Raw genomic sequence first — 12,087 nt, 5'->3', positions numbered from 1 at the left:
GCGCGGGGGTGAGAGGGGGCGCGGAGGTGAGGGGACCACCGGCAGGGGGGCGCAGGGAAAAAAAGTTTGCGCCCCCCTGATCTAGGGGACGGAAAATAAATCCTGTGATGGGCACACATTTTTTGGCCAATATATATGTAACCCCCCCTGCCCCCTTCATAAAGGGTTACTAGGACATACCCTGTTACATACTTACTGTACATACAGAAAGAACTCTCATTTTGATTAATGGCAGTATGACCTGCACCCAACCTACACTTCTCTAAGTACTCTGAGATAAATAAGAACTCTCTTTGAACTATGCAATAAATAAGAAGTAATTGGTTAGATGTGGTCTTCCAAATGCTTTTTTAAACACATTTCAACAAACTCTTTCAACATATTATAAATATTTTTATTGCTTTTGCAAAGAATAAAATGCTCCAGAGAACACTTAGACCCATATTTACAAAGCTATGCTAAGCCATTAGGTACCTTCTTTGGCCATAAGGTGGACTGCTGCATAAACATGGCGTCTTAATAGCTACAACAGCTTTTCTTACAAGATATGCAAATAAAATAAAACATATTCCATATAACAGTTTTATAACTATTCTGTATATGCACAGCTCATATTTCAAATGTCATTCTATCATCCCAAGGCTTTTCCTTAGATCAGCTGCAGTTTTTTCCATCTGTTCAATGTTCCACTGATATTGCCTTTTATTCAACTGTGCCTTGCTCAGCTGACAATACAAACGTTTCAGGATAGCATCATATCGCTTATTCTGCACCTGTTTGAAATGATTAAAATATATATTTGTAGTCGCTACATCGTGCAAGTAGTCGTTCAAGAAATGTAGTTAATGCAAAAAAGATCTTAGTTAATTACTGCCTATGAAATGAATACACCTCTGTAGGTGTGTATACGAAAGAAATGGAAGCTCTACCACCCGTTAAAGCAGCAATTTCAGCTGTAAGCTACTAGCAGGAAGGATTCCTCATCTTTGAGCGTGTTAAACAATATATTTTGTTTTTAAATTATCATGCTGATTTGTGTGCTGCAAGCCACTTCCTGCTTTGCAACATAGGGTTCTAACTAATAGAAGCATATATCCCCATAGAAAGAGAAGGTTACTGCACTGTATATCACACTCCCGGCAGGTATTGGCGGTTAGTAAATAATGTTGACCTTTTTTGTTTCTGCTTTACATGCAGAATAATGGAAAATATCTACTCGCACTAGCTTGCATTCAGGATGGTCATTTCAATTAATAATTGCTGCTTTAATTAGAATAAATTAACATACTGTAGGCAGCAAAAAAACACCGGTAAAGGAGAAAGAGTGAGAGACCTCTCTCACCCCCCCCTTTTTGTCACTTTCTCCTCTCCCATGCCACTGCCCCCCCCCCCCAATGTTGTCACTCTCTCCCACTCATGTCACCCATTGTCCCCATCTCACATACATACACACTAAATGTGTGTGTGTGTGTGGCCAGGTCACCTGATGGCTACTATTCTGCCCTGTACGGGCAGTAAGCCCTGGTACAATCAGATTGCCAGTAGTTGATATGGGGTTTTCCCCCTCCGTGGAGCTGCACTTGAGTGACAGCGGGAGGTGGTGACATCCGGCCTGGGCATGACCAATCATGAGACAGACCTGGTGCCCTCCTCCTGGCTGTACTTAAGGGCAGTGCCGCCCCAAATTCAGTAGTGCCTCTACCCACTTGAGAAGGGCAGATCACACAACCAAGAGCCTGACTACTGGGCCTACTCTGGTCCTCTTCCCTCAGGGGGAGAGTGAGTGTGTACCATACCTCTGCTAGAGGGGCGGGGAAGAGCTGGGACTGCTGCGGGAGCCCTTGGCCTGTAGTGAAGGTCCAGGGACCATCCTTCAGTGGTAGCTGAGAGACTGCATCAGGCAGAACTCTGCCTTGTTACTGTGCTGTATAATGAAGACAATAAACTGTTCCTGTTATACCTCCTGCCTGGTGTGTGACCTTACTGGGGGGAGAGGTAATCGTTCTACCGTGGGAGATCACCTTCAGTTCCCTTGAGCCTATGGCAGATGGAGGCGCTGCGCTGCTAAGATGATATGTTGGGTATGAACCCCAGAAGCCTAGTCCTGTGTCCCCACTACCAACAGCGGACGACTCAGCCCTCCTGATACCAGTAGGTATCATGCATCAAAACCGTTACATATACATACATACAGTTTTTTCCTTGCTATGTCCATGTGCTCCTAAAATGTGTTTCCCCTGTGGGCTCTTCATGCCTCAGTCTGATACTATATATAAAGGGCAAGTGCCCCTATCGCAGTTAAATGTATAACCCCCACTGAGTTTAAAGCAGCAGTCCAAGCTGATGTTTTTTATTTTATTTCCCCCCTTTAATATGTGCATGAATACAGTACAATCCGCACAATAAGTAATTAGCTAAGTTGCCGATCTATCCGCTCTCCTGTGAAAGATCAGTGAAGATTAGGCTTGGGGTTCACTAAATGGCTGCATCGAAGTATTCTGCAGTAAGTGTGACTTTGTAAATGGTTGCTATAGAAACAAAAAATGCTTGTTACTTTATAATACATTAAAATGTAATTCAGAGTTGTTTAAAAAAAACTACAAGTATTTTCTCATAGTACAAAACTGATTTATTTTTAAAAAAAGACACACATGTAGGGAATTGCTTGGTCTGCAGCTCTAAGGTTACAGAAACACATCAAGGAAGTAACATTTGTAACACAAGAAGAACATATTTGAAACTTGCCTCTATTTCTTTCCTGAGCACCGCATGAGTGTTTTTTTCTCCTTCAAAATCCTTATTTTTTGCAGTTATAGACTGCTTTATTTCCTTGATTTTCTCACCTAAATATGCAATTTCTCCCTGTTGGCAGGGATGGCAGATTCATTTCAAATTGCTTAAATTAAGCACAAATAATGTTACGTACAAAATACACTTGTTTATACTGTATGCATATGTTTAAATACATTGCGTACAAACCATGTCTCCCGTATTTTGTTTACAGTAGGATTGACTCATGTAACCAGGAATCTGAGAGAAAGCCCACCATAAATGAAATGAGGAAAGACAGCAATGCAGCTCATTTAAAGAAACAATGACATTCAGGATAGTTAAATGGCAATACATTGAAAATATTCAGCCTTGTGACAACATTGCTACAATTTTAATGTGCATTATAATTTAATGTGTGCTAACTCTAGTCTAGAAAGACCCATTTAAAAGCCCCCAAAATGGAATATAGTATACATACTTTGCTAGAGACAAGGCCCTTATTCTATGATGTGCAAAAGCACCAATCTGGTGCTATCACATGGAAAGCCCCATTGAAGACAAAGGGTCTTTCCATGTATCAGTGTTGGATCAGCGCTCTTGCAGCTGATGGAATAAGGGCCTATGGGGCAGACTCTTCATGCTCCAATGCAGAGCATTGCAGCCCTACCTGGCATTAACCAGCATTCAAGACAATGGCACGTTGAAGCCAGATCAGGGTGCGATAGCCAGCATCACAGCTTAGTGAATCCTGGCCGTAGGAAAAGATGCAGGTAATCCTAAAGATGCAATAGGACGGCAGGTATCCTGGTTGCATTTCAAATTGACATTAAGGAAACCTATTTTAAAATGATCAACATAAATGTTGGAAGGCAATAAGAAACTGCAGTACTAGTGAAGTGCTGTTAGAGGACAGAAAATAGACACGTAAAGTTCCCAGGCTACCTTACTACATACCTCTGACGTCAGAAAAACTATTTGTGGTCAGAAAGAGGAAGCAAAAAGTCTGTCTGTCAATACTGGAGATTCCAACATAGTAACCGAAGCAGCATAACAGTGTTGTTGCAGTTAACAATTTAGAGCAGTGTTTTTCAACCAGGGTTGCTAGGATCCCTTGGGTTCCCTGGGCATCCCTAGCGGGTTCCCTGCAATTTCCTGGCCATTTGAAAATTGTACCAAATGCAGAAGCATTTACTACGCATCTGATCTCAGACACACTGTTAGAAAGGGTTGGGGTCCCTTAGAATTTCACATACAGTAGGGTTCCTTAAACAAAAACAGGCTGGAAACCACTGATTTAGAGTCTAATTCATTAAAGCAGGGCCAATAGGAAGCCGCAAGGGATGACGTCATGGATTCCTATTGAGCTGCGGGACATGTAAGCCGCCATTTCGTTAGGCACACAAACTCCCTGACTGCAGGGATACCGGCACCCCCGACAGAGGTAAGTATCTCTGGAAGCAGGGGGTCCCCGGAGCTGAAATTAATAAATGAATAAATAAGCGGAATTAGATTAAAAGCACAATGCAGACATGACATGGAAGAGGAAGGCAGCTGCACGTCACTGTCTAGACATTATACTGTAGAAAACAGCCAACTTAAAAATGGGTGCATGCACTTTCACTTAAATTAGGCGATTGTGGATAGAATAGATGTGGAGAGGACAATTAAACAGCTGAAACAAGGAATATATAAATGGAGACAACGTGTTACATTCATACATGAAGGCCACAAATACAATTTTTGTGTGTGTAATATTTGTCTCCCTGTTCACTAATACAAACCTGCAGTTTGTCAGCTGTTTTTTTCCGATGCACAATACGTACAGTAAGTGCATTAGGGCTGATATATTGTAATGCATGCATCAGAACGTATTGGCAAGTATATTGTAATTTATGATAACTTTTACTTTAAACACATACAAAATAGTGTCTAATTTAGCAAAGAACACTATCCCAATACTATATGGTTTTGAGTAATGCATCTGGAGTGAAGAAAATGGAGTATATGTTTCATGTGTCACATACTATGTCAAAAACCGCTGCAAATCGCATCATTTAGACTCTGCGGCACTTTGCGTCAATGTATTAAGGTGCGTTGCTCCCATTTTGCTCCACTGAACATTTTGGGGATAAAGAAATCGACCTAACAATACTTAGTTGAAGTGTTTTGGGGGGGGGGGAGAGAAACCCTTTTCTCTAAAGTTTTGATGCACAAGTTCGGTCCTCAGGGTCACAAACAGGCCATGTTTTCCAGATTTCTGTAATTAACTCTTCATTAGATTGCCTATAGATACCACCCATGAGGACAGAACTTATGCATCAGTGCTCGAAAACCTATTCAAAGCAGCCTGGCTGTCTATCTCTGTCCTTAACCTAATCATGGAGCTCTCCTCTTATCTGAATTACAACTGTCAAGTAAAAGATCACTCACTCTATTAAAAGGATGCATTATGGTGCATGTGACTGGTAAGAGACAGCAGGTGTGCTGAAACTGTTGTAGCTTGTTTACGAATGTGATTTTGCATGCTAGATGCTACCCCCAACATGTATCCAACAATGCTTTCAGAGCCTCCTCCTCCTCTATCCCAGAAAAGGCAATAAAGCCTGTACAGAGCAATGCACACTCAACCCTAGATAATGCCCACATTGCATTTGGCTGATGGGGTGTAAGCCAGGGGTTGCCAACTCCAGTCCTCGAGGGCCCCCAACAGGTCAGGTTTTAAGAATATCCCTGCTTCAACACAGGTGGTGCAGTCAACGACTGAGCCACTAATTGAGCCACCTGTGCTGAAGCAGGGATATCCTTAAAGCTTAACCTGTTGGTGGCCCTTGAGGACTGGAGTTGACCACTCCAGGTTTAAGAGAACATTCCTGCAAAATCTAAATTCAACTTGAATGGACACCCAGGTATGCAAAAATCTAATGAATACAATATTATGCAAATACCTGCACTTGTTTTACTGCAGCGCCTTCTGGATTATGCAGGTCACTCATCAGTTCTTCCTTCTGTTTCTTTAGGCTGCTGACATTGTCTCTTTTTTTATTAAGCTCAATCATAATTGGTAATTTATTTTCTGCCTCTGAAAAACGACGGATATTATCTGCTATCTTTTCACGATACCCATTATTTCTTGATGCAATAGATTCAAAATCTTCTTTTTCAGTTTCCAGGTTTAGTTTAAGCTTAATAGTCTCAGCATAAACGGAGAGGTTTTGGTTCTCAAGAATGCCGCAGAGATGCATTATATTTTCTATTGTGTCTTCTTCTTGGTGAATATTTTTTTCAACTGCCTTTGTTTCCAATAAAACAGACTTCAGTTCTGTATTAAACTCATGAAGTTTAGTCTAAAAAAGATCACCATTTTTATGATTATCAGTTATTATTTATGCAATACCACAGACAAATATGAGCAGAGGTAATTGTAAATGTTTGATAGCTGACTCATTAGATAGTACTTCACCTTTCTGAGTACCTAATTCATGAATTTCAACTTGCAATAATGCAGAAATGAATCTACAAATAAAAACGAAATACCATTTGTGTTCTAGCATGGTGTATTTACAAACTGAGATAATACTTTTAAAGAGTAATTAATTCAACTTCAAAATAAAATGTACACAGATCATTGCAATATGACACCAACAGATGCCAAACGTTTTTATTTTTTAACATGCTGGAAGAAAACTGCATCTTTACATAATTTATTGATTGGTAAAAAAAAGAAGAAAAAAAAAAGACTACAGTATTTCTTAACGGCGAACTATAGCATAAGCAGGTGTGAATGTTTGGTGAATTCTACTGTACTTAACAGCCAGTGGTTAATGTGTGATGCCACTTTGCATTACTGCACACAAGTACTGTCCATGTTTGAAGCAGCAATCCAAAATATTTCTTTTTTTTAACATTACCTGAGACAAAAAAAAAAAAAGAAGAAGAAGAAAACTCATAGCTGGATTAAATCAGCAATCCATGTTTTCAAACATGGCAGCAAAGTCACGAACAATGAGCCACAACATCACCTCTCACTGGCTTTCTATTGGACTCCAGCAGTCGTATTGTATCCACCAGACAAGTATTATAATAAGTTGGTAAAAAAGCTAATATCTGGGGGACCTGGTTGGTGAACAACGGATCAGCTCTGCTGGGGCGGACAAGCCACACTGATATTTTTTCCTTTTTAGCAGACAAATTGATCTTTATAGAAAAAGAACTCCATTATAGCATTAACATTTTAGCTGCATGGATCATGTAACAGAATTATTGTTTAAACCACCCTCTAGGAAGAAGAAAACTCAAGACTGGTGACCAACTCTAAAAAGCAGGATTGTGCTGACAAAGGACACAAACATACTGTAGCAATATACCATGACATAAAGGTGTGTACACTTATGTTGAACAAAAGAAATGGGAGTAGCCCAAATACCATGGAATTATTTGACACATATACAAATTACCTCTCACAGCCTAAAATTACTGTAGGTGCAATCAAAGGGGAAAGAATAATCAATATACCAAAAATGAAGAGAGAAAAGGCCCTTAGCGTGTTGCACTCAATAACAGTAGAAGCAGATTTGTTATTATAAAGTTTGAACTTATAAAGTTAAATTGCACTCCGGTCAACTAGTAATAAAACTTTTTTTTCTTCAAATTAAAACATTAGCACCTACCACACTGAAATGAATATGTTGAAATCCCAACGGTAATCATATGAAATAAATGAATAAATTATAGAACACAATTCCTCCGTAACCTTAGAACTGGGTGTATATATAGGACCTCTAGTAAGATCTAAGGGCAGATACATTGAAATCTGACCTAATAATCAAAAACAGTTAAAAATAGGAGTGAAACGCTAGCTGTGATTAGTAGCCTTGGAAAATCAAAACTATCATAAGGCCAGTGTCTCAAAGGGGGGGCGGGCCAAGGTGTACGGAACACCATCGAGTAGCACGTCCTCCCCCAACAAAGCCGCAAGCTGTTAAACTATAAAATGATCAATCGGGGAGAGACGCAAGGTGTAAGAGAAGCCCATACTCCCCTCAGCACTGATGTCATCAGCGGTGACTGACCCTAACCGACACGTGTTTTGCGTGACAACCCTTGTTCCTAGCAGAGTGAATCTGCCTTTAGACATTTCTAGAGGTCCTAAAAATCTCTTCTGTTTCTGGTGATAATTGAGTGCAACATGATATAGGGGCTTTTCTTCTTTTTTGGTATGTTAATAATTTGACATAATAACACAACCCTCTGGAGTGATCAAAGTGTGCTGTGTTTCGCGCCTGAATTGGTGATATCCGCCATTAACTTTAATCTGTACATTTTATACCATACTATACAGTGTCTTTATAGTTGTAACTTACCTGAATCTGGTTTAGCACCTTTCTGCTTTTCTCTATTTCGGATGCTTGAGTTTGTTGCTGTTCTGCCACTTGTTTTACCACCTCAGTTAGTGAAGGTGTGTTACTTGCCATTTCTTATAAAATAAAAGAAATAGTGTAACAAAGAACAAGATGAAGTGCTTACACTAAAAACCATAGCAGGATCTCAACACAAATTTGATGAGCGCTAAAAATGCCATTTCCATCTCGCATTATACAATTAGGCTGCGCTTATAGTGACGGCGACAGCGATACTAACGTCACGCTACGGTCGCTGGAAAAATCAAATTGAAGTGACTTCCAGCAATCGCGACTAATCCGTCGCGCCGCTCCTACTATAAGCGCACACGACGGCTTCAATGCATTTGTTTTGAAGCGATGTCGCATCGCTGTCGCTGGCACTATAAGCGCAGCCTTACAATAAAACACCTGTTGAAGATATTCACCTCATCACAAACCCTGTGCCTCCCTTGTGTCAGGTCTGTTTATAAAAATAATGTGTATCAAACCATTCAAATATCTGCCAAACATTTGATATAAATCACAATTAAAATATGCATATATTTTATGTTCTGAAACACATACTGTATGTTTCTTCTGCCTGCAAAGACCTTTAAACTTTAAAGTCCTGATAAGGTATCTGATCAGCATAGACTTAGAGGCACATCTCTAGGTTAAGAGAAGTAAGCCAGAGCATGTGAATCCCATTATATGAATGAAGATAGGCCTTTGGAGCAGGGATAGATCGAACTACAGTAGTGCTGGGAACAAGAATACAGGGACACAGAATGGGGAAAGGAAAATGTGAGATAAAACCTAAAGAGTTGATAACCTGGAGTATATTATTACTTAAGTGTGTGGTAAAACATGAAGGAAAATATTTACTAATATTTACACCACTTAGTAAAAAGTTATATATATTTTTTTACTTTATGGGTCTGTGGCAATAAGGGTGTAATCATGAGTGTGGTGCTGGGCTGCTAGTATAGAACACTCAGACCACTGAACAAGAGCTAACCAGCCTCCTGTCTGATACAAGGCTGACACATGACGTTCCAGCCTGGAGAGATAATGCACGGGGAAACTCTGCTGGTCTAATTCTAATGTACATCTACAGAAGCCACTAGGGTGAGTCTCAGACCGGTTCACGCGCTCATGCATGAGAGCGGTGACGTCACCAACTCTCCAAGTATGAGCGCTCAGCTGTCCTTCAATAATTTTATAGCAGGAGCGGGGGCATGGCTATTAAGGGAGGGGGCATGGCTATTAAGGGAGGGGGCGTGTCATTGGCTGGATGGGGGCTGTGTGTGTGTCCCTCCATTCTCTCCCCCCCTTCTCTCCTTCCCCCCCTTCTCTCCTTCCCCCCCTTCCCCCCCATCCCTCCTTCCCCCCCTTCCCCCCCATCCCTCCATTCTGTCTCTCCCCCATTCTCTACTCTTTCCACCCTCCCCCCCACGCCATATTGCAATACATACAGAATGTGCTCCAAACACTACAGGCTCCCAAAGAAGTCTCTATGAACGTCTGGCTACACCAATAGCAGGCATTAATATCTCTATACCCGGTAAAAAAACATAAGGAACTGTTTCAGATTAATTTCAAAGGTTATCCAATAAACCACTTACTCAAAAAAGCCCAACCAGATACACAGAGGAGTGGGGGAGGGGAGGGGAGGGGGGAAGAGAAGAGAATACCTATGAAAAACTGAATTACAAGAAGCGTTGTAATAAGTTTCCCAATGTTTTGATGAATGGTTGTTTGTTTTTGCTTTCTATAGGTCTAGCCCCCTTTCACCCGTGTCTAGGGACGCTACCGTGCTGCTTTACCTGGATGGCTTACAGGAGGCCTGATTCTCCGCTGAAGGAAGCCTGGGGTGACCTAAACACTTACATATATACAAATAAACATATATACAACATATATATATATATATAGCCTGGCCTTCGGCAGCTATTGCTAATTCTGGGCCTTTCCTCTGTCAGTCCTGTTAGAACAGGCAGTGGAAAGGTTAATTCCTTCAGTTGGCCTGTTTGTGAGTTTCAGCTCTGAGTATGTAGCAATATTCAGGGGCAGACCTAAGCAACATTTGAGCATGTTAATCCAAAGGGTGGATATGGGTTGGAACACCCCCTAATGTGTGTGTGTGAGCCAATCGGTATCCAGCTTTGAGTTGTAATGATTCAAAGCTAGAAACACTCCCTGAGGATATTCAAATTGAGACATATTCCCAAATTCAGTTAGTGATCAGGAGTCTAGAGAGAGAGCTGAGAGAGATAGGAGCTAAGAAGAGGTCTCCCCCTCTTGCCCCACCTGGGTAAGGAGGGGGGGGGAATTCCAGCTGCCATGAGCAGAGAGGCAGAGATTACACCATGCCTGTGATATCATGCTGTATGCTGTCTGCACACCTATGCTGAATAAAGATCCACAGAAAAGAAGCTGCTGTGTGTGTCCCTGTTCCTGTGTATGGAGAATGGAGTGTCAGTGGGGGTCTCTCCTCTGGAGACCCCAGGGGATCCCTGCTGGCTGGAGGCACTGCACCACCCAGAGAGAGCAAGGTAACCTGTCCCACATCACCTCCTGTCCCTGTCCTGGGTTCTCCCCACAACACCGCGGTGCCCTCAGCCCTCCTGTTTGCCAGCAGGTCACAGCACCCAGACCATTCAGAGTGACCAGAAGGAGTGTACCCCCCAATTTCATGTCGGGTGGGGTACCATAGAAGGGTTACATATATAAAAAATGTTTTTACTTGACATGCTCCTCTAGCCTTTTGAATGCCAGCTGAGTCGTGGTCCGAGTGGCACTGTGTGGTCACGTGACCACTTTCAACAGAGCTCAAGTGACTGCGGTGGCCATTTTGGAGGGCAGAGGAGGGATCCTCCCTCTACGTTTCCTCACTGGTTAGATCGCGTCCAACGCCATCGAATCCGGGGGGAAAAAACAGACCCTTTGAGGGCGACGTAACCCCGCAGTGCCAGGCCCCATGATGTACAGATGCAGCGGCCATTATTTTAAGAACTCACTGCGCCGTTTTCGTGTGCGCTGCTCTACTCCACACGGCATGAACGCAGCCAATTTCCCCAGGCACACGTGTTTATCGCGGTTGCTTTGTTTGAATTTCATGGATTGTGTGCAATGAAATGAAATTAATGAATTGTAATATGTACAGTACTGTGCCACTGTGCTACTGTGTCAATACCTGGTGTTTAAAAGCCACAACACTAAAATGCCATTTTATGCACTCGCCCGCACTCGTGTCTTAAGGCGGGAAGGTTGGAAGAAATCCCGCGCCATGACATGGGTATTCCGAGGTATACACAGCGTGATTTGTTAAAATAATGGCCGCTGCATCTGTAGTAACTGCATCCTGGGGCGCTCAAAGGGTTAATGCTCCCCCTCTAAGACCTCATGTCCTTTCACTCACTTTCTTCTCGCAGTGTAATATATAATGATGCGCTGCTGCTGGTCCTCTATCCCCTGAGACTTTCTCTCACACACTCAGTGCTGCTTCTTTCTCCAGCTTTCTGTCCCACCAGCAGTGTCAGGGGAAACGTGTCATGTGTTGTAACTTTATTTAAAATCATCATGCAGACAAGAACAGCAGTGGTGCTTAACTCCAGTACTGAAGCCCCCTCCCTCCCATCAGGTCAGGTTTTTAAAATATCCCTGCTTCAGCACCGGTAGTGCTGTCTCTGACTGATCCTCTGAGCGACCTATGCTGAAGCAGGGATATCCTGAAAACCTGACTATTGGGGGGGGGGGGGGCTTCAGGGCTGGAGTTGAGCATACAGATGCACAGGGGGTGAGTGGCCTTTTTCCTGTATGAGGTTGAGTGGTCTCCTGATTAAGGCCTTGGGCATGGTCAGCGGTTATGCGCTGACCCGTGCTGAGGCGCGCTGCTGCGCTGCAGTGAGCCCCTGCAGCCGCAATGAGAGCGGCT

General features: G+C 42.5%; 1 protein-coding gene across 1 annotated transcript; it reads right to left on the bottom strand.

Annotated features, from left to right (window-relative positions):
- Window positions 1-425: 425 nt before the first annotated feature.
- CCDC122 (coiled-coil domain containing 122) lies at window positions 426-11,694 on the bottom strand. Its single transcript, XM_075593400.1, has 5 exons — window positions 11,572-11,694; window positions 8,133-8,245; window positions 5,718-6,116; window positions 2,746-2,862; window positions 426-773 (listed from the first exon to the last, which is right to left on the bottom strand). Exons 2-5 carry the CDS (start codon window positions 8,241-8,243, stop codon window positions 624-626), a joined length of 777 nt encoding a protein of 258 aa, XP_075449515.1. The 5' UTR covers window positions 8,244-8,245; window positions 11,572-11,694; the 3' UTR covers window positions 426-623.
- Window positions 11,695-12,087: the final 393 nt, after the last annotated feature.

This window comes from Ascaphus truei, chromosome 3 (genome assembly GCF_040206685.1).
Source record: "Ascaphus truei isolate aAscTru1 chromosome 3, aAscTru1.hap1, whole genome shotgun sequence".
NCBI classification, from domain to species: domain Eukaryota; kingdom Metazoa; phylum Chordata; class Amphibia; order Anura; family Ascaphidae; genus Ascaphus; species Ascaphus truei.
The sequence above is the reverse complement of the archived record's forward strand: the minus strand, read 5'-3'. Positions and strand labels throughout refer to the sequence as shown.